This window comes from Haliotis rubra, unplaced genomic scaffold (genome assembly GCF_003918875.1).
Source record: "Haliotis rubra isolate DU_JTF1 unplaced genomic scaffold, ASM391887v1 Scf287, whole genome shotgun sequence".
Taxonomy (NCBI): Eukaryota; Metazoa; Mollusca; class Gastropoda; order Lepetellida; family Haliotidae; genus Haliotis; species Haliotis rubra.
This window is the reverse complement of record NW_025766954.1, coordinates 1,087,506-1,109,057: the sequence shown is the minus strand read 5'-3', so window position 1 is coordinate 1,109,057 and position 21,552 is coordinate 1,087,506. Positions and strand designations below refer to the sequence as shown.

The following is a 21,552-nucleotide window of genomic DNA, read 5'->3' as shown; positions in this document are numbered from 1 at the left end:
GTGTTCGCCGTTAGCATTGATAACCTGTCTGTTTCATGTTTCCCTTGAGCTCCTAGTATTGTGAAGGTGTTCGCCGTTAGCATTGATAACCTGTCTGTTTCATGTTTCACTTGAGCTCCTAGTATTGTGAAGGTGTTCGCCGTTAGCATTGATGTTTCATGTTTCACTTGAGCTCCTAGTATTGTGAAGGTGTTCGCCGTTAGCATTGATAACCTGTCTGTTTCATGATAACCGTTAGCATTGTCTGTTTCATGTTTCAGGTGTTCGCCGTTAGCATTGATTGAGCTCCTAGTATTGTGAAGGTGTTCGCCGTTAGCATTGATAACCTGTCTACCCTTGAGCTCCTAGTATTGTGAAGGTGTTCGCCGTTAGCATTGATAACCTGTCTGTTTCATGTTTCCCTTGAGCTCCTAGTATTGTGAAGGTGTTCGCCGTTAGCATTGATAACCTGTCTGTTTCATGTTTCACTTGAGCTCCTAGTAAGGTGTTCGCCCGTTAGCATTGATAAGTCTGCAGTCGTCTATCCAACGTCGTCTCAGAAGAGGCCCCGCAGGGTTGCGTCACTTCGACGTTGGAACCCGTGAACACTGGAAATCTAAGCCCTGTTCGCCACGATTATTTTTCTGGGCTTGTCAGCAACATATCACTACTTGTTGGGGTAAACCTATTACACCAGAATCAGTTCCGGGTTTCCTCCCACACCAAGCATCAAACACATGAGATATTTTTGGAATACTGTGAAAACGGCGTAAAACCCAACTCACTCACTTGGTCATACTTGTTTGTAGAGCGTAGTAATGATGATAAGTTGTTTGTATTGCTACAACACCATCGGAATAATGAACCAGCATGGACCACTAGGCACCGACCAAAATGGTGAGTAAATGGGCGCTGAAGCCACCTTGAATAATGCGTTAAACAACATTATTCTATCCGACGCCTTGGACTGAACCACCTCTGACCTCCTCCCCCACCCCCAATAACAAAAACGTTTAAGAAATTCCCCCCAACCCCCCTAATAAAAAAACAAAAAACAACAACAAACAAATACAAACAAAACAAAACAAAAAACAAACCAAAAAAAAATAAATAATAAAAAAATAAACTCACCAAAGACATACAAACAAACAAACCCAAACAAGAAAATACAAAAACAAACAACTCAAGCCCAACAATAAGAAACCCAACACAAACACACAAAATCCAACAAAAAGCAAGAGACTAAAGAACAAACCCCAACAAAAACAGATACAGGTTTTATTGTTGGCTTTACATTTTATTTTCTATTGTTAATTTGTAGCACTGAGCATTAAATGTACTGGTGGTCGAACACAGTAATCAACACATTATGGTGGACGATTATAGCGTTCCATGTAACATATAGTAACAACAAATACACTAGAGATTCTATGAGTTATTGCATAGATATCTTCAGTACTTAAAATGCTCTGTAATAGTTTGTGTTAAAGGAAAACAGCAACGAGATATAGCAATAAATATATGACACCTTTCTTTTGATGCGTGTTGTATACTAGATGTCAGGATGCACTAGCAGGCTATCCGGCATTAAAATTAGTAAAATTGGGGAGGTTGTTTTGCAGTTTCAGTGAATGGAACGCTAACAAGGACCCAACAAAGTTCAGTTTGGCACAGCAGAGATGCTAAAAGAAGGTCTGCTAATATTCCTCCTCTCCCTCCTCCTCCTCAGCTTCAACAGAGTCGACTCCAACCTCCTCGTAGTCCTTCTCCAGAGCAGCCAAGTCCTCACGGGCCTCGGAGAACTCTCCCTCCTCCATACCCTCACCCACGTACCAGTGGACGAAGGCACGCTTGGCGTACATCAGGTCGAACTTGTGGTCAAGACGAGCCCAGGCCTCTGCGATGGCGGTGGTGTTGCTCAACATACAGACAGCTCTCTGAACCTTGGCCAAATCCCCCCCTGGAACAGCTGTTGGGGGTTGGTAGTTAATGCCGACCTTGAACCCAGTGGGACACCAGTCGACGAACTGGATGGACCTCTTGGTCTTGATGGTGGCGATGGCGGCGTTGACGTCCTTGGGGACTACGTCTCCACGGAAGAGCAAACAGCAAGCCATGTACTTGCCGTGACGGGGGTCACACTTGACCATCTGGTTTGCAGGTTCGAAACAGGAATTTGTTATCTCAGCGACAGAGAGTTGCTCATGGTAGGCCTTTTCAGCGGACACGACCGGTGCGTATGTCACCAATGGGAAGTGGATGCGAGGGTAAGGGACAAGGTTAGTCTGAAATTCTGTGAGATCCACGTTCAAGGCGCCATCAAACCTGAGTGATGCTGTTATGGAACTGACGACTTGGCCGATGAGACGGTTGAGGTTTGTGTACGTGGGACGTTCAATGTCGAGGTTACGTCTGCAGATGTCGTAAATGGCTTCGTTGTCGACCATGAAGGCGCAGTCGGAGTGCTCCAGGGTGGTGTGGGTGGTCAAGATGGCGTTGTAGGGCTCTACGACGGCTGTTGACACCTGAGGGGCCGGGTAGATCGAGAACTCAAGCTTCGACTTCTTTCCGTAGTCGACGCTGAGACGTTCCATCAAGAGAGACGTGAAGCCGGAGCCGGTGCCGCCACCGAAGCTGTGGAAGATGAGGAAGCCCTGGAGTCCAGTGCACTGGTCAGACAACTTCCTGATACGGTCAAGGACGAGGTCGACGATCTCCTTGCCGATGGTGTAGTGGCCACGGGCGTAGTTGTTGGCGGCGTCCTCCTTGCCAGTGATGAGCTGCTCGGGGTGGAACAGCTGTCTGTAGATTCCTTGTCGGATCTCATCTGAAGAGACAACCAGAGGAGTTTTATTACAGAACTCTTTTCATGCTCATTGTCAGCTATCGTATTGATAAGTCATTTCTGTCAAATTACTAGAAATTGTAAATCTTTAAATTAAGTACAGTGTACCTTGTCAAAGACAACATCCTTATCTTTCTGTAAACTGTTCCTCGAGAAACCGTTGTACAATTTGAAATCTATCACAATAAATGCTCCTTGTCTAACATCTTGGTACTATGAAATACACAATGCCATTTTGTCCGACTTCCATTTTTGTGAGGGGCGGTGGGGTAGCCTAATGGTTAAAGCGTTGGCTCGTCACGCCGAAGACCCGGGTTCGAATCCCCACATGGGCACAATGTGTGAAGCCCATTTCTGGTGTCCCCCGCCGTGATGTTGCTGGAATATTGCTAAAAGCGGCGTAAAACCAAACTCAGTCAGTCAGTCAGTCCATTTTTGTGGAAGTCGCGGGTTAGGCTGACTTTGTGTGCTGGCGATTAGGTGCCTGACTCTGAGCGTGTGAGTTCGAATCCCGGATGGGGCTCAACTCAAAAAAGTACTAGAATTTGTACTTTACTAAGGAAGTGTAATCCCAAATATAACATATGTTACATCTTGGTACTATTTCTCGATTTCAACAGCAATCAGTGTATAATTTGTCATTTGTGTATCTAAGTACGTCTACTGGATTACTTGCAGGATGGGACATTGCGGCAACTGACATAGCATTAGACTTTGGGGACTATCAACCTTGGATGTCAGAAGAACATAACTCGACCAACATTGTACTAAAAGTATGTCCTCAAGAAGATATTTCACTATTCAGATGTCCTGATCATAATACTGACTGTGTTATGTGTTTGTTTGGCTAGCATTGTGGTTAAAGTGTTCGCTCGTAGCGCCGAAAGTCCTGGTTCGATTCCCCACATGGGTTCAATGTATGAAGCCATTTCTGGTGTCCCCAGCCGTGATATTGGTGGAATATTGCTAAAAGCGGCGTAAAACTCACTCACTCACTCTTTGGATAAGTAGTAGGGTGTTAGGGATCTATACTGTCCCGATGAGGGGTATAATAACTACACACACAGTTCTATGGAATCCTAGACGGGACATCCGTAAATAACGACATATCGTAAACCAACGCGACAATGCCCATTCCCGGATTCAACACATTTCATGCGCAGCAGTTACATAGAACTTGACTGTCGTCTTTGCGTTTTCATTTCGTTTCTGCTGCCTCACCTACGACTGTGGGTTCAAGGTCGACGAAGACAGCCCTGGGGACGTGTTTCCCTGCTCCAGTCTCGCTGAAGAAGGTGTTGAAGGAGTCGTCCGCACACCCTACGGCTTTGTCCGACGGCATGACCCCGTCTGGATGAATGCCATGTTCCAAACAGTACAGCTCCCAGCATGCATTGCCGATCTGGACACCAGCCTGGCCCACGTGGATAGAGATACACTCGCGCTGAAATCGAGACGCAGAGAAACATCACATCAATCATCATCATCACGATCATCATCATCATCATCATCATCATCATCATCATCATCATCATCATCATCATCATCATCATCATCATCATCAATGGACTAAATCAGTTATCTTGGATGCCAGTTATCTTGGATAGGTTCCTGAAGGACATTAATGCCCGTGATGCCCTCAAGGTGAGAGAATGTGTTCATTACCATTTCATCCTACCGGGTACCCATTCACTACTGAGTGAACAGCAGCATACACCGAAGAAAGTCCTCAGCAAAGGTTAGTTGGTTTGTTGTTTAACGCCGGCGGTCTGTACATAATCGAATCTGGACCAGACAATCAACATCATGAACATCGATCTACACAATTGGGATACGATGACTTGTGTCAAACTAGGTCAGCGAGCCTGACCACCCGATCCCGTTAGACGCCTAACGCGACCGGGTGGTCAGGCTCGCTGATTTGATTGCTGCATGTCATCGTATCCCAATTGTGGAGATCGGTGCTCATGATGTTAACCACTGCTGGACTCGATTATATAATTACCTCCGCCACAGACCTGGAATATCGAAGCGGTAAACGAACAAATTAAGCATGCTTTACATTAAATGCTTATTTGTTTTATCCAGATTCGTGTCGTTTTTGTCATAGTAAGGGAAGCAACTCTTGCTTGATCCTGGGTCTTGATTCAGTAGTCCGGACGATTCGCAATCCGGACGAATTTGCTGAGAAACGCAACCGTCCGGATTAACGAGGCTTCACTGTAATTATGTTTTTGGGCGGTGGGATAGCCTAGTGGTTAAAGCGTTCGCTCGTCATGCCGAAGACCCGGGTTCGATTTCCAACATGGGTACAATGTGTGAAGCCCATTTCTAGTGTCCCCCGCCGTGATATTGCTGGAATATTGCTAAAAGCGGCGTAAAACCGAACTCACTCACTCACTATTTATGTTTTCCAATATGTCTGCCATGGCGAAATACTGATCCCAACAACTTCCGGAGTGTTCAGCGATGGGAACAAGCATGAGAAGTTTCAGCTACTACGGGCCTGCCCTATGCGAGACGATGTTTACTAACGATTAAAGATTATTTGGTCAGTAGCCCTTCTGGCGGATACTATCCGAATACATGTAAACAGCAACTTTTCAAATATCAAAGACATATATAGTATCGTGGTATATTACGTATAGTATATTGGCACGAGCTACTCAAATCTGAGGCGAAGATAACATTACTGCAGCTACACAAGGAATGGTCGATACGAACCTTTCATGACTTCGCCTGCTTGTGTAACTGGCGCTCTGACACATCGGCAAGCCTCGCGTTCTGCCTCAATCAATTTCGTATGTATATAAATATCTTAACTTTGCCATAACTGTAGTTATCACTTACTCCTGTCTTAGTGTAGTTACAGTTTGCATCCTTAATTACTAGGGGTGGGTATTGCAGAGAATTTTCATATTGCAATATATTGCGATGCAACAAGGAAACAAGGAAAAAACCTTAACAGTCCAGTTAAATGTAATTTTCACCACGATCATTCCCACCACCCTTACCACAATTTCCACAATCATCAAGATTTCCGAGTGTTACGAAGTTTTCCAAATGCATGTCAAAATACCGGATTTCGATCAGCGTATCGCAATACGTATCGTTTTCATATGTGAACCGGTAAATACCGGTAAACCGGTTATATTGCGCAGCCCTATTAATTACTGTTGTCATACCTTCCCTCTGTCTAGACAGTTGTCACATCTTCCCTATGTCTATACTGTTGTCATACCTTCCCTCTGTCTATACTGTTGTCATACCTCACCTCTGTCTATACTGTTGTCATACCTTCCCTCTGTCTATATTGTTGTCATATCTTCCCTCTGTCTATACTGTTGTCATACCTTCCCTCTGACTATACTGTTGTCATACCTTCCCTCTGTCTATATACTGTTATCATATCTTCCCTCTGTCTATACTGTTGTCATACCTTCCCTCTGTCTATACTGTTGTCATACCTCCCCTCTGTCTATACTGTTGTCATATCTTCCCTCTGTCTATACTGTTGTCATACCTTCCCTCTGACTATACTGTTGTCATACCTTCCCTCTGTCTATATACTGTTATCATATCTTCCCTCTGTCTATACTGTTGTTATACCTTCCCTCTGTTCATACCTTCCCCTCTGTCTATACTGTTGTCATACCTTTCCTCTGTCTATACTGTTGTCATATCTTCCCTCTGTCTATACTGTTGTCATATCTTCCTCTGTCTATATACTGTTATCATATCTTCTGTCTCTGTCTATACTGTTGTCATATCATATCTTCCTCTGTCTATACTGTTGTCATATCTTCCTCTGTCTATACTGTTGTCATACCTTCCTCTGTCTATACTGTTGTCATATCTCCCTCTGTCTATACTCTGTCATACCTTCCCTCTGTCTATACTGTTGTCATACCTTCCCTGTATATACTGTTGTCATATCTTCCCTCTGTCTATACTACTGTTGTCATCCTTCCTCTGTCTATACTGTTGTCATACCTTCCCTCTGTCTATACTGTTGTCATATCTTCCCTCTGTCTATACTGTTGTCATATCTTCCTCTGTCTATCTGTTGTCATCTGTCATACCTTCCCTGTCCTCTGTCTTATACTGTTGTCATCATACCTTCCTCTGTCTATACTGTCTGTCATCATCTTCCCTCTGTCTATACTGTTGTCATACCTTCCCCTCTGTCTATTGTCATACCTTCCTCTGTCTATATACTGTTGTCATATCTTCCCTCTGTCTATACTGTTGTCCTTCCCTTCCCTCTGTCATATACTGTTGTCATACCTTCCCTCTGTCTATACTTCGTCTATACATATCATATCTTCCCTCTGTCTATACTGTTGTCATACCTTCCTCTGTCTATACTGTTGTCATACCTTCTGTCCTGTTGTCATATCTTCTGTCTATACTGTTGTCATATCTTTCTGTCTATACTGTTGTCTATCCCTCTGTCTATATTGTCATCATATCTTCCCTCCTGTCTATACTGTTGTCATATCTTCCTCTGTCTATATACTGTTGTCATACCTTTCCTCTGTCTATACTGTTGTCATACCTTCCTCTGTCTATACTGTTGTCATATCTTCCCTCTGTCTATACCTTGTGTCTATACTGTTGTCATACCTTCCCTCTGTCTATACTGTTGTCATACCTTCCTCTGTCTATACTGTTGTCATATCTTCCTCTGTCTATACTGTTGTCATCCTCTTCCCTCTGTCTATACTTCCTCTGTCATACCTCTTCCTCTGTCTATACTGTTGTCATATCTTCCTCTGTCTATACTGTTGTCATACCTTCCTCTCTGTCTATACTGTTGTCATATCTTCCTCTGTCTATACTGTTGTCATATCTCCCCTTGTCCTGTTGTCATATCTTCCCTCTGTCTACTACTGTTGTCATATCTTCCCTCTGTCTATACTGCTGTTGTCATATCTTCCCCTCTGTCTATATACTGTTGTCATATCTCCCTCTCTGTCTATACTGTTGTCATACCTTCCTCTGTCTATACTGTTGTCATACCTTCCCTCTGTCTACCTTCCTCTGTTGTCATACCTTCCCTCTGTCTATACTGTTGTCATATCTTCCTCTGTCTATACTGCTGTTATCATACCTTCCTGTTGTGTCTATACTGTTGTCATACCTCTCCCTCTGTCTATACTCGTTATATATCTGTCTGTCATATCTTCCCTCTGTCTATACTGTTGTTGTCATACCTTTCCTCTGTCTATACTGTTGTCATACCTTATCTTCCCTCTGTCTATACTGTTGTCATACCTTCCCTCTGTCTCTATACTGTTGTCATATCTTTCCTCTGTCTATACTGTTGTCATATCTTCCCTCTGTCTATACTGTTGTCATATCTTCCCCCTCTGTCTATACTGTTGTCATTTATTCCCTCTGTCTATACTGTTGTCATATCTTCCTCTGTTGTCTATACTTCTGTTGTCATATCTTCCCTCTGTCTATACTGTTGTCATACCTTCCCTCTGTCTATACTGTTGTCATATCTTCCCTCTGTCTATACTGTTGTCATATCTTCCCTCTGTCTATACTGTTGTCATACCTTCCTCTGTTACTGTTGTCATATCTTCCCCTCTGTCTATATACTGTTGTCATATCTTCCTCTCTGTCTATACTGTTGTCATATCTTCCCTCTGTCTATACTGTTGTCATATCTTCCCTCTGTCTATACTGTTGTCATATCTTCCCTCTGTCTATACTGTTGTCATATCTTCCCTCTGTCTATACTGTTGTCATATCTCCCCTCTGTCTATACTGTTGTCATACCTTCCCTCCGTCTATACTGTTGTCATACCTTCCCTCTGTCTATACTGTTGTCATACCTTCCCTCTGTCTATACTGTTGTCATACCTTCCCTCTGTCTATACTGTTGTCATATCTTCCCTCTGTTCATACTGTTGTCATACCTTCCCTCTGTCTATACTGCTGTCATACCTTCCCTCTGTCTATACTGCTCTGTTGTATACCTTCCCTCTGTCTATACTGCTGTCATACCTTCTCCTCTCGTCTGTCTATACTGTTGTCATATCTTCCCTCTGTCTATACTGTTGTCATATCTTCCCTCTGTCTATACTGTTGTCATATCTTCCCCTGTCTATACTGTTGTCATATCTTCCCTCTGTCTATACTGTTGTCATACCTTCCCTCTGTCTATACTGTTGTCATATCTTCCCTCTGTCCATACTGTTGTCATACCTTCCCTCTGTCTATACTGTTGTCATACCTTCCCTCTGTCTATACTGTTGTCATACCTTCCCTCTGTCTATACTGTTGTCATACCTTCCCTCTGTCTATACTGTCTGTCTATCTTCCTCTGTCTATACTGTTGTCATATCTTCCTCTGTCTATACTGTTGTCATACCTTTCCCTCTGTCTATATACCTGTCCCTCTCCTCTGTCTATACTGTTGTCATATCTTCCCTCTGTCTATACTGTTGTCATACCTTCCCTCTGTCTATACTGTCTGTCATACCTTCCCTCTGTCTATACTGTTGTCATATCTTCCCTCTGTCTATACTGTTGTCATATCTTCCCTCTGTCTATACTGTTGTCATATCTTCCCCCTCTGTCTATACTGTTGTCATACCTTCCCTCTGTCTATACTGTCTGTCATATCTTTCCTCCCTCTGTCTATACTGTTTTCATACCTTCCCTCCGTCTATACTGTTGTCAAACCTTCCCTCTGTCTATACTGTTGTCATACCTTCCCTTTGTCTATACTGCTGTCATACCTTCCCTCTGTCTATACTGTTGTCATATCTTCCCTCTGTTCATACTGTTGTCAAACCTTCCCTCTGTCCATACAGTTCTCATATCTTCCCTCCGTCCATACTGTTGTCATACCTTTCCTCTGTCTATACTGTTGTCATACCTTCCCTCTGTCTTATACTGTTGTCATATTGTACCTCTGTCTATTATGTAGTTATATTGTACCTTTGTCTATTATGTAGTTATATTCTACTTCTGTCTATTATGTAGGTATATTCTACCTCTGTCTATTGTAGTTATATTGTACCTCTGTTTAAATTGTAGTTATATCCTACCTTGGTCTATAATATAGTGATATTCTACGTTGGTCTATAATGTAGTTATATTCTACCTCTGTTTGTTATGTAGTTATGTTCTACCTCTGTTTATAATGTAGGTATATTCTACCTCTGTCTATAATGTAGTTATATTGTACCTCTGCCATTAGTGTTCATATCTTCTCTCTGTCTTTATTGTAGTTATATTGTACCTCTGTCTTTATTGTAGTTATATTGTACCTCTGGGTATAATGTAGTTATATTCTACCTCTTTTTATTATGTAGTTATATTGTACCTCTGTCTATAATGTAGTGATATAGTACCTCTGTCTATAATGTAGTTATATTGGATCTCTATCTATTATGTAGTTATATTGTACCTCTGTCTATTATGTAGTTATATTGACCTCTGTCTATTATGTAGTTATATTGTACCTGTGTCTATTATGTACAATGTAGTTATATTGTACCTCTGTGTATAATGTAGTTTACTTTGTTACCTTCCTATTTATCATGTAGTTATATTCTCTGTTATGTGTTTATCATGTAGTTATATTGTACCTCTGTCTATTATGTAGTTATATTGTACCTCTATCATTAGTGTTCATGTGTTTCTCTGTCTTTATTGTAGTTATATTGTACCTCTGTCTATAATGTAGTTATATTGTACCTCTGTCTATAATGTAGTCATATTCTACCTCTGTTTATTATGTAGTTATATTTTACCTCTGTCTATTATGTAGTTGTATTCTTCCTCTGTCTATAATGTAGTTATATTCTCTACCTCTGTTTATCATGTAGTTATATTCCCACCTTTTGTATAATGTAGTTATATTCCTACCTCTGTGTATTATGTAGTTATATTCTACCTCTGTCTATAATGTAGTGATATTGTACCTCTGTCTATAATGTAGTTATATTCTCACCTCTGTCTATTATGTTGTTTTATTGTACATCTGTCTATTATGTAGTTATATCCCACCTTGGTCTATTATATAGAAATATTCTACGTTGGTCTATAATGTCGTTATATTCTCACCTCTGTTTATTATGTAGTTATGTTCTACCTCTGTCTATAATGTAGGTATATTGTACCTCTGTCCATTAGTGTTCATATCTTCTCTCTGTCTTTATTGTAGTTATATTGTACCTCTGTCTTTATTGTAGTTATATTGTACCTCTGGGTATAATGTAGTTATATTCTACCTCTTTTTATTATGTAGTTATATTGTACCTCTGTCTATAATGTAGCGATATAGTACCTCTGTCTATAATGTAGTTATATTGGATCTCTATCTATTATGTAGTTATATTGTACCTCTGTCTATTATGTAGTTATATTGTACCTCTGTCTATAATGTAGTTATATTGGACCTCTATCTATTATGTAGTTATATTGTACCTGTGTCTATTATGTACAATGTAGTTATATTGTACCTCTGTGTATAATGTAGTTACTTTGTTACTCTATTTATCATGTAGTTATATTCTACATGTGTTTATTATGTAGTTATATTGTACCTCTGTCTATTATGTAGTTATATTGTACCTCTATCATTAGTGTTCATGTGTTCTCTCTGTCTTTATTGTAGTTATATTGTACCTCTGTCTATAATGTAGTTATATTGTACCTCTGTCTATAATGTAGTCATATTCTACCTCTGTTTATTATGTAGTTATATTTTACCTCTGTCTATTATGTAGTTGTATTCTTCCTCTGTCTATAATGTAGTTATATTCTACCTCTGTTTATCATGTAGTTATATTCTACCTTTTTGTATAATGTAGTTATATTCTACCTCTGTGTATTATGTAGTTATATTCTACCTCTGTCTATAATGTAGTGATATTGTACCTCTGTCTATAATGTAGTTATATTCTACCTCTGTCTATTATGTTGTTTTATTGTACATCTGTCTGTTATGTAGTTATATCCTACCTTGGTCTATTATATAGTAATATTCTACGTTGGTCTATAATGTCGTTATATTCTACCTCTGTTTATTATGTAGTTATGTTCTACCTCTGTCTAAAATGTAGGTATATTCTACCTCTGTCATTAGTGTTCATATCTTCTTTCTGTCTATATTGTAGTTATATTTTACCTCTGTTTATGACGTAGATATATTCTACCTCCGTCTAATATGTAGTTATATCCTACCTTGGTCTATAATGTAGTTATATTTTCTACGTTGGTCTATAATTTAGTTATATTATACCTCTGTCTATTATGTAGTTATATTGTACCTCTATCATTAGTGTTCATGTGTTCTCTCTGTCTTTATTGTAGTTATATTGTACCTCTGTCTATAATGTAGTTATATTGTACCTCTGTCTATAATGTAGTCATATTCTACCTCTGTTTATTATGTAGTTATATTTTACCTCTGTCTATTATGTAGTTGTATTCTTCCTCTGTCTATAATGTAGTTATATTCTACCTCTGTTTATCATGTAGTTATATTCTACCTTTTTGTATAATGTAGTTATATTCTACCTCTGTGTATTATGTAGTTATATTCTACCTTTGTCTATGATGTAGTTATATTCGACCTCTGTTTATCATGTAGTTATATTCTACCTCTGTCTATAATGTAGTTATATTCACCTCTGTAGTTATATTCCACCTCTGTCTATAATGTAGTTGTATTCTACCTCTGTCTATGATGTAGTTATATTCTACCTCTGTTTATCATGTAGTTATATTCTACCTCTGTCTATAATGTAGTTAAATTCTACCTCTGTGTATTATGTAGTTATATTCTACCTTTGTCTATGATGTAGTTATATTCTACCTCTGTTTATCATGTAGTTATGTTCTACCTCTGTCTCTTATGTAGTTATATTCTACCTTTGTCTATGATGTAGTTATATTCTACCTCTGTTTATCATGTAGTTGTATTCTACCTCTGTCTATAATGTAGTTATATTCTACCTCTGTCTATAATGTAGTTATGTTCTACCTCTGTTTATTATGTGGTTATATTCTACCTCTGTCTATAATGTACTTATATTCTACCTCTGTCTATCATGTTGTTTTATTGTACATCTGTCTTTTATGTAGTTATATCCTACCTTGGTCTATAATATAGTAATATTCTACGTTGGTCTATAATGTCGTTATATTTTACCTCTGTTTATTATGTAGTTATGTTCTACCTCTGTCTATAATGTAGTTATATTTTACCTCTGTCTATAATGTAGTTATATTGTATTTCTGCCATTAGTTTTCATATCTTCTATCTGTCTTTATTGTAGTTATATTGTACCTCTGTCTAATATGTAGTTATATTCTACCTCTGTGTAAAATGTAGTTATGTTCTACCTCTGTTTATTATGTAGTTATATTCTACCTTGGTCTATAATGTAGTTATATTCTACGTTGGTCTATAATGTCGTTATATTTTACCTCTGTTTATTATGTAGTTATGTTCTACCTCTGTCTATAATGTAGGTATATTCTACCTCTGTCTGTAATGTAGTTATATTGTATTTCTGCCATTAGTTTTCATATCTTCTATCTGTCTTTATTGTAGTTATATTGTACCTCTGTCTATGATGTAGTTATATTCTACCTCTGTTTATCACGTAGTTATATTCTTCCCAATGTCTATAATGTAGTTATATTCCACCTCTGTTTATCATGTAGTTATATTCTACCTCTGTCTATAATGTAGTTATATTCTACCTCTGTCTATAATGTAGTTATATTCTACCTCTGTCTATAATGTAGTTATATTCTACGTCTGTCTATAATGTAGTTGTATTCTTCCTCTGTCTATAATGTAGTTATATTCTACCTCTGTTTATCATGTAGTTATATTCTACTTCTGTGTATAATGTAGTTGTATTCTACCTCTGTGTATTATGTTGTTATATTCTACCTTTGTCTATGATGTAGTTATATTCTACCTCTGCTTATCATGTAGTTATATTCTACCTCTGTCTATCATGTAGTTATATTCTACCTCTTTCTATAATGTAGTTATATTCTACCTCTGTCTATTATGTAGTTATATTCTACCTCTGTCTATAATGTAGTTATATTCTACCTCTGTTTATTATGTAGTTATGTTCTACCTCTGTTTATCATGTAGTTATATTCTACCTTTGTCTATAATGTAGTTATATTCTACCTCTGTCTATGATGTAGTTATATTCTACCTCTGTCTATAATGTAGTTATATTCTACCTCTGTCTATAAATGTAGTTATATTCTACCTCTGTCTATACTGTTTCACACCATTCCTCTGTCTATACTGTAGTCATATCTTCTCTCAGTCATTACTGTTGTTATATCTTACCCCTGTGTATACTCTTGAACATTAAATCTTTTTTTCTGTCGTTCTGGAACACTGTACTTACGAATGATATTAATGTCTATTGACTCTTACTGCTGTGTACATGATGTGCCATGTTTTTATGTCTATTTGGTCGTAGGGTGTTTGTCTTTGATAATGTGATGTTATCGATGCACAAGTTACATACAGTCAAACACCGGTGTATCGAACGTTTATGGGTCGAACTTACGTTTGGCTCGAAGTAAAAGCTTGGTTTGGGGATATTCCTTAATTAGTCATCATTTTACTGTTGTGTCGAACGTTGGATTTCTCGAACTGTTCACATCCTTTATTGTGCTATTTCGGACTTAATGTGTCTGAAGGGGGCGTGTACGATGAGAAGTTGACACATTTTTAATGTATTACATACGTGTTTATTGAAGATGCATTGTGTCATATAGGCAGCTCGTGTCTGAAGGTGTGTGTAAGATGTTATTAATGTACAGTTGACACATATTAACGTATCACACATGTGTTTATTAAAGATGCAAGGTGCCATTTATTTGGCATGTGTCTAAAGGGGGATGAAGGTCCGTGAGTGTAGGATGTTATTAATGGACAGTTGACACATGTTAAATATGGTTTGTTGTTTAAGGCGGCACTCAGTAATATTCCAACTAAATTAAATGTATTTACACAGGTGTTTTTTGAAGATGTATTGTTTCATATAGGCAGCTCGTGTCAGAAGGGAGTGTGTATTGGGTGGGAGTATGGTTAAAGAGTTAACCAGGCTAGGGGTTACGGTTTATCTGTTGAGACGCGAAGAGGACAGTGTTATGATAAGCAAGACAGATAACCTTGCCAGACTAAACACACAAAGTGTACAGGCGGCACGTCAGTATGCATCTATCAGTGGAAGGACTTGGTGCCATTCAAACACCAGTGCTACCGAGACAACATCGCCCTCCAAATCTATCTGATAAGCGTTAACACCGACCAGTTCCCTTCATCCTGTTCCAAGGTGATATAAATCAACCAATTATTTCTGTCGGAGGCATCTAATGGCGGAGGTAGCTTTTGTTACTGGTGATACGACGGCGAAACCTTGCTGCAATTCCACCAAACAGGGGTAACTTCCCAAAATATTTACATGGTAAACTCTAACAGAACGCAATGGAACTTACCATCGTGAAGGAACTGCAGTGCTATGTTTCGGCAACACCTGAGATTCTTACTCACACAGACGGAATGGGAGTCTGAAGTGAGCGAATGGTACCGAGAACTTGGTGTCGGTGTATTTATACCCACACCGGACAGGCGATGTGCCCCACTCGCAGGCATTGGTTGTCTCCATGGAAACCAAATCAATTCCTGTTCGTCATAATGCCGTGGAATTCCGCTATTTTGGCTGCAGTGTGGTTACAGCGTGGCAGTACATTACGAGTAGACACGTGTTAACTGTAGATGTAGGTGGCTTCTCCTGCACAGCTACACAGCAACTGCGTCGTCACTTTCGGTGCATTTTGGATAGGGACGGTTACATAGCCGTGTGGTTAAAGCGCTCGCTCGTCTTGTCAGAGGTCGGGTTCGATTCTGTACATGTCAGTTAAGAGATTTACAAGTATCTTACGTGGTGATATTTCTGGAATATCGCTAGAGATGACATTAATGTTGATATTTCTGGAATATACGCTGACGTTAGTGTTACTCTCTCAGTGTCTCGTATTCATAATATCCTTTCACAATGACTGTGTAATATCTGCGGTAGGTATTATATTAAAAACAACAGTTTAGATGGTACACTTCGGTTGCTATATTTTAGGATTTTGAAAAATACGTTAGAATATTAAATACATACATTTCATATAAAAAAGACTAAAAAAGAAATCAGCATTAGAATATTTTTTAAATATATGTTAATATTTATTGCAGAAACAGACGCTTTTCATGTTTGCTTAAGTCCCAGCATGGAAAATCGTTTACAACAGAGAACTCCCCCTGCGATCCTTGTGTGTCAGAAACATGACCATTCTCAGATTTTTCCCAAGTCATTAAATATTCACATAATTTTGTGCTTTTCCCCAGACTATAAATGCAAACCCAACTCACTAACTCTGAACACTGATACCTCTATTTTAAAGGTACTGTTAATAGCTGTACAGATCTCTATGGAAGTGGAATATATGTATATTATAATAATAATAATAATTGTGAATTTATAATGCGCCTTTTCCATTTACAAGGCGCATGCTCAAAGCGCTAACACACAGTCGGATTATCATTACCCCGGATAACCCAAGTTGCCTGTGAGGCGCTAGAAGGTTAAATGTCACATGACCTATCCCACCGGGTACGCATTTTCTGCTGGGTGAACAGAAGTAAGTTTGAACCAACTCACTTGCCTAAGGTGAGACCACATGTATCACATGTGCTTCGTTGTGGGTCAGGACTGAAGTTCAGAAACTGTGAGAAGTCTGCTGAAACGGCATCAAGATTAACAATTTAGAATGTATATATATTACGTCATAAACACTGCATTTCCACTGTTTCGAATCCTCCGTGCGAGGACTGCCAGCTGCCCGGACCTAGTCCCTCTTTAATATGTTGCATATGGCAGGGATCAATAAACCTCCCATGGATGTAGTGAGGATTCTCCATCCTCATCCCAAGCACGGCTGCAACCTGCCTCTTTGACCTTCCCCATGTGGGAAGTGTTTGTCTGGTCGATATCACGTCCATGGAAGCATGCACTGCCAGCTGACCCACTCAAAAATAGACCTGATGTAGCTGTTTGGTTGTTTAACGCCCCACTCAGCAATATTCCAGCTATATGGCGGCGGTCTGTAAATAATCGAGTCCGGACTAGACAATCCAGTGATCAACAGCATTCACGCAGCTGGGACACGATAACCTGTTATTCGCCTCTTTGAACAAGCACGTGTTGCTGAAAAATGATTCTCACCCGGATCCTAAAGGGACATCAAAATACCAGTTTACACCCTCCTTATTACGTGTTCCCTGACACGTGACGGACATCAATATACCAGTTTACACCCTCCTTATTACGTGTTCCCTGACAAGTGACGGACATCAAAATACCAGTTTACACCCTCCTTATTACGTGTTCCCTGACACGTGACGGACATCAATATACCAGTTTACACCCTCCTTATTACGTGTTCCCTGACAAGTGACGGGCATCAATATACCAGTTTACACCCTCCTTATTACGTGTTTCCTGACAAGTGACGGACATCAATATACCAGTTTACACCCTCCTTATTACGTGTTCCCTGACAAGTGACGGACATCAATATACCAGTTTACACCCTCCTTATTACGTGTTCCCTGACAGGTGACGGACATCAATATACCAGTTTACACCCTCCTTATTACGTGTTTCCTGACAAGTGACGGACATCAATATACCAGTTTACACCCTTCTTATTACGTGTTTCCTGACAGGTGACGGGCATCAATATACCAGTTTACACCCTTCTTATTACGTGTTTCCTGACAAGTGACGGGCATCAATATACCAGTTTACACCCTTCTTATTACGTGTTTCCTGACAGGTGACGGACATCAATATACCAGTTTACACCCTCCTTATTACGTGTTCCTGACAAGTGACGGACATCAATATACCAGTTTACACCCTCCTTATTACGTGTTCCCTGACAAGTGACGGACATCAATTTACCAGTTTACACCCTCCTTACTACGTGTTTACACCCTCCTGATTACGTGTGACAGGTGACGGACATCAATATACCAGTTTACACCCTCCTTATTACGTGTTCCCTGACAAGTGACGGACATCAATATACCAGTTTACACCCTCCTTATTACGTGTTCCCTGACAGGTGACGGACATCAATATACCAGTTTACACCCTCCTTATTACGTGTTCCCTGACAGGTGACGGACATCAATATACCAGTTTACACCCTCCTTATTACGTGTTCCCTGACAGGTGACGGACATCAATATACCAGTTTACACCCTCCTTATTACGTGTTTCCTGACAGGTGACGGACATCAATATACCAGTTTACACCCTCCTTATTACGTGTTTCCTGACAGGTGACGGACATCAATATACCAGTTTACACCCTCCTTATTACGTGTTCCCTGACAAGTGACGGACATCAATATACCAGTTTTCCTTATTACGTGTTTCCTGACAGGTGACGGACATCAATATACCAGTTTACACCCTCCTTATTACGTGTTCCCTGACAAGTGACGGACATCAATATACCAGTTTACACCCTCCTTATTACGTGTTCCCTGACAAGTGACGGACATCAATATACCAGTTTACACCCTCCTTATTACGTGTTCCTTGACAAGTGACGGACATCAATATACCAGTTTACACCCTCCTTATTACGTGTTCCCTGACAAGTGACGGACATCAATATACCAGTTTACACCCTCCTTATTACGTGTTCCTGACACGGTGACGGACATCAATATACCAGTTTACACCCTCCTTAGTTTACTTGTACGTGTTCCCTGACAAGTGACGGACATCAATATACCAGTTTACACCCTCCTTATTACGTGTTCCCTGACAGGTGACGGACATCAATATACCAGTTTACACCCTCCTTATTACGTGTTCCCTGACAAGTGACGGACATCAATATACCAGTTTACACCCTCCTTATTACGTGTTCCCTGACAGGTGACGGACATCAATATACCAGTTTACACCCTCCTTATTACGTGTTTCCTGACAAGTGACGGACGTCGGTATACTAGTATAAATAAAGTGAAGGGCCGGAAAGGGCAGTTTTGAAGTGACGGACATAAATGCCAGTTCACTTCAAGAAACGGACCTCAATTTTAGTTTACCTGAAATGACAGCCATGCCTGTTTGCCCACTCTTCTTTGATATACGTTAGTGAGTATAGTTTTACGGCGCACTCAGCAATATTCCAGCTATATGGCGGCGGTCTGTAAATAATCGAGTCTTGACCAGACAAACCAGTGATCAACACCACGAGCATTGATCTACCCAGTTGATATGCGATGACATGTGTCAACCAAGCCAGCGAGCCTGACCACCCGATCCCGTTAGTCACCTCTTGCGACAAGCATGGACAAGATCAATTCTAACCCGGATCATCACGGGTTCATTGATACACACGTGTACAGAAAACAAAACAAAGCGTTGTGTAAAAGCTGCCTTTAATGGTATAAACATATGTTCATATACAGTATGTAAAACAAGTATTGATGCGTATATCTGCAGTATGGTCAGGCAGCACAGACCAAGGAGTGTAAATGCATGTAATTAATTAATCCTCCATGATGAAGTGATATATGAGGGAAGAGGCACACATACATCCATCCCATAACTGGGATCTATGATCACAAACATAAGTGTCAGTCAACCTATAGTAGACCGTCAAAAATATGTTTCCTCAGAACTTATTTTTACCATTCCTCATTCACATGACATTCATATTTCTGCTGAGTAGGAAGAAATCAAATACAGACTCTTCGGTAACATGGCGTAGAATTATTGTCAGGAAAGTAATATCTCGTAATAATTCAATAATATCTCGTTATGACTCAATAATATCTCGTAGCAACTCGTTAATATCCGTACAACCTTAACAATCACAAACAAACACTGGACCTGGTTTTGAAACAAAAAAACAGACTATGTCAATATATTGTTCATAAAGGTCAACACATTGGTGACATACCAAAACAGTACATTTGTTCAACATAGTCAATCTTTGAGGAAGGTTCACTAAACATTTCTTGTCACAAATATGCGTCATATGTAAACTATAAATAAATGAAATCTAATATTCAAAATTTGCATAACAAGTAAGCAACTGAGGTTCAACACCACCTTTAGCAGTGTTTAGTCATTACTCCCTATACCACTTGTATATCCCTTCATGATTTGACTGGAATATTGTGGCGTCTGACAACACTCACTCACCCATAAACATGTAAACACCATGACTATATACACAGAAATGATATATGGTATTATGCACCCTCTATATGATATTATGCTAACACAAGCTATTACCTAGAGGTGTTTCTAACGAGGAATGTGGATCTGAAGGCAAGCACCTTTTACATTCGCCACCACTCGGCCCTTTCCGTAACCTCGGTATTCGGCCATTCGTCACCACTCGGCCCTTTCCGTGATCTATTCGGTTTGTCCCGGAATAACACGAGTTGGTCACGAATAGCGACTCGTGCCCCTCGGGAAGGATAACTCTATCCCTGTTTGATTCAAATGTTTCTTTATATCACCGAAGCGCATATACGTTGTATTGCTAGGTTGTTGTTTTGGTGGGTTTTTTTTACTTATTTATTTTTAAGAATTAAACCTCTTTGATACAACTAAAAGAAGGAGAAAAACATATTTGTGAAAGACATATGCTATTGTAGTTATTACCAGCTGTTCACTTTAGATTTCCAATTATGTTAATTTTCTTAATAGGGTTTAATAATCAAAAATGGGAATTGTTTTATTGAATATACAAATAAAATAATATTTCTTCCACTACATTAAATCCAAGCAGATACTAAAAAAAAATGACTTTATATGTTTCTCAAACTGAACATTCGTGTATCCTTGCTGTCACACCCCTTGTGGAATTTTAAATGAATTCGCTGAAAAAAAAATATGAATGACCAAAAAACAGTCAGACTAAAATATCCCCAGAGCTGTGAAATATAAGCCCAATGTTAAAGATTAAGGTTGATCAGTTACATACAAGTACGATATTATTGTTTTGAAACTCGAAGCGACTATAATTACATTTCCTAAAATTGGTCGAAGCGCACGTACAATCTCCATAACAAGCCCGCAAGATCGTCAGAAATACACTCCGTTGGACCAATGAGAGCCGTTAAATGTCAACAAACGCACGTGTGTGTATTTATTTATTTGAATCTCTTACCGTCAATCGCATGATTCTTATTAAAAACTTCATAATACGCAGCAAAATCCTGTTAGCTACGTTCTTTATATTTTCAATATTACGATATATATTTTTCATGATTTTTTAAACAGTGACATAATGCGATAAACGATTTAAGTACTCTGGACGCACATAGCAAGCATCGAGAGGGGGGCGTGTCTTCTTGGAGGTTACGGAAAGGGGCGAGTGTTGACGAATGATTCGGCTTGTCCCGGAATAACACGATTGGGTCACGAATGCACGAACGAGGAATGGCAGGTGTCAGTGTCGCACCGACAGTGGAATCCGGCAGTGTAGAACAACTTAATGTGGCGTGCAGTCATATCCCGCTGGACAATACTGACTTGGTTTAAATATATATCCAGATATACGGTTGTTGTATTGGTGGAATTATAGATTGGTCTATGCGGGGTGCTAATTTGGAACCACACGGG

At 39.6% G+C, this 21,552-nt stretch overlaps 1 protein-coding gene across 1 annotated transcript; it reads right to left on the bottom strand.

Annotated features, from left to right (window-relative positions):
* Positions 1–1,243: 1,243 nt before the first annotated feature.
* Positions 1,244–15,469, bottom strand: LOC124281658 (tubulin alpha chain, testis-specific-like). Its single transcript, XM_046717596.1, has 3 exons — positions 15,338–15,469; positions 4,046–4,268; positions 1,244–2,806 (listed from the first exon to the last, which is right to left on the bottom strand). Exons 1-3 carry the CDS (start codon positions 15,338–15,340, stop codon positions 1,677–1,679), a joined length of 1,356 nt encoding a protein of 451 aa, XP_046573552.1. The 5' UTR covers positions 15,341–15,469; the 3' UTR covers positions 1,244–1,676.
* Positions 15,470–21,552: the final 6,083 nt, after the last annotated feature.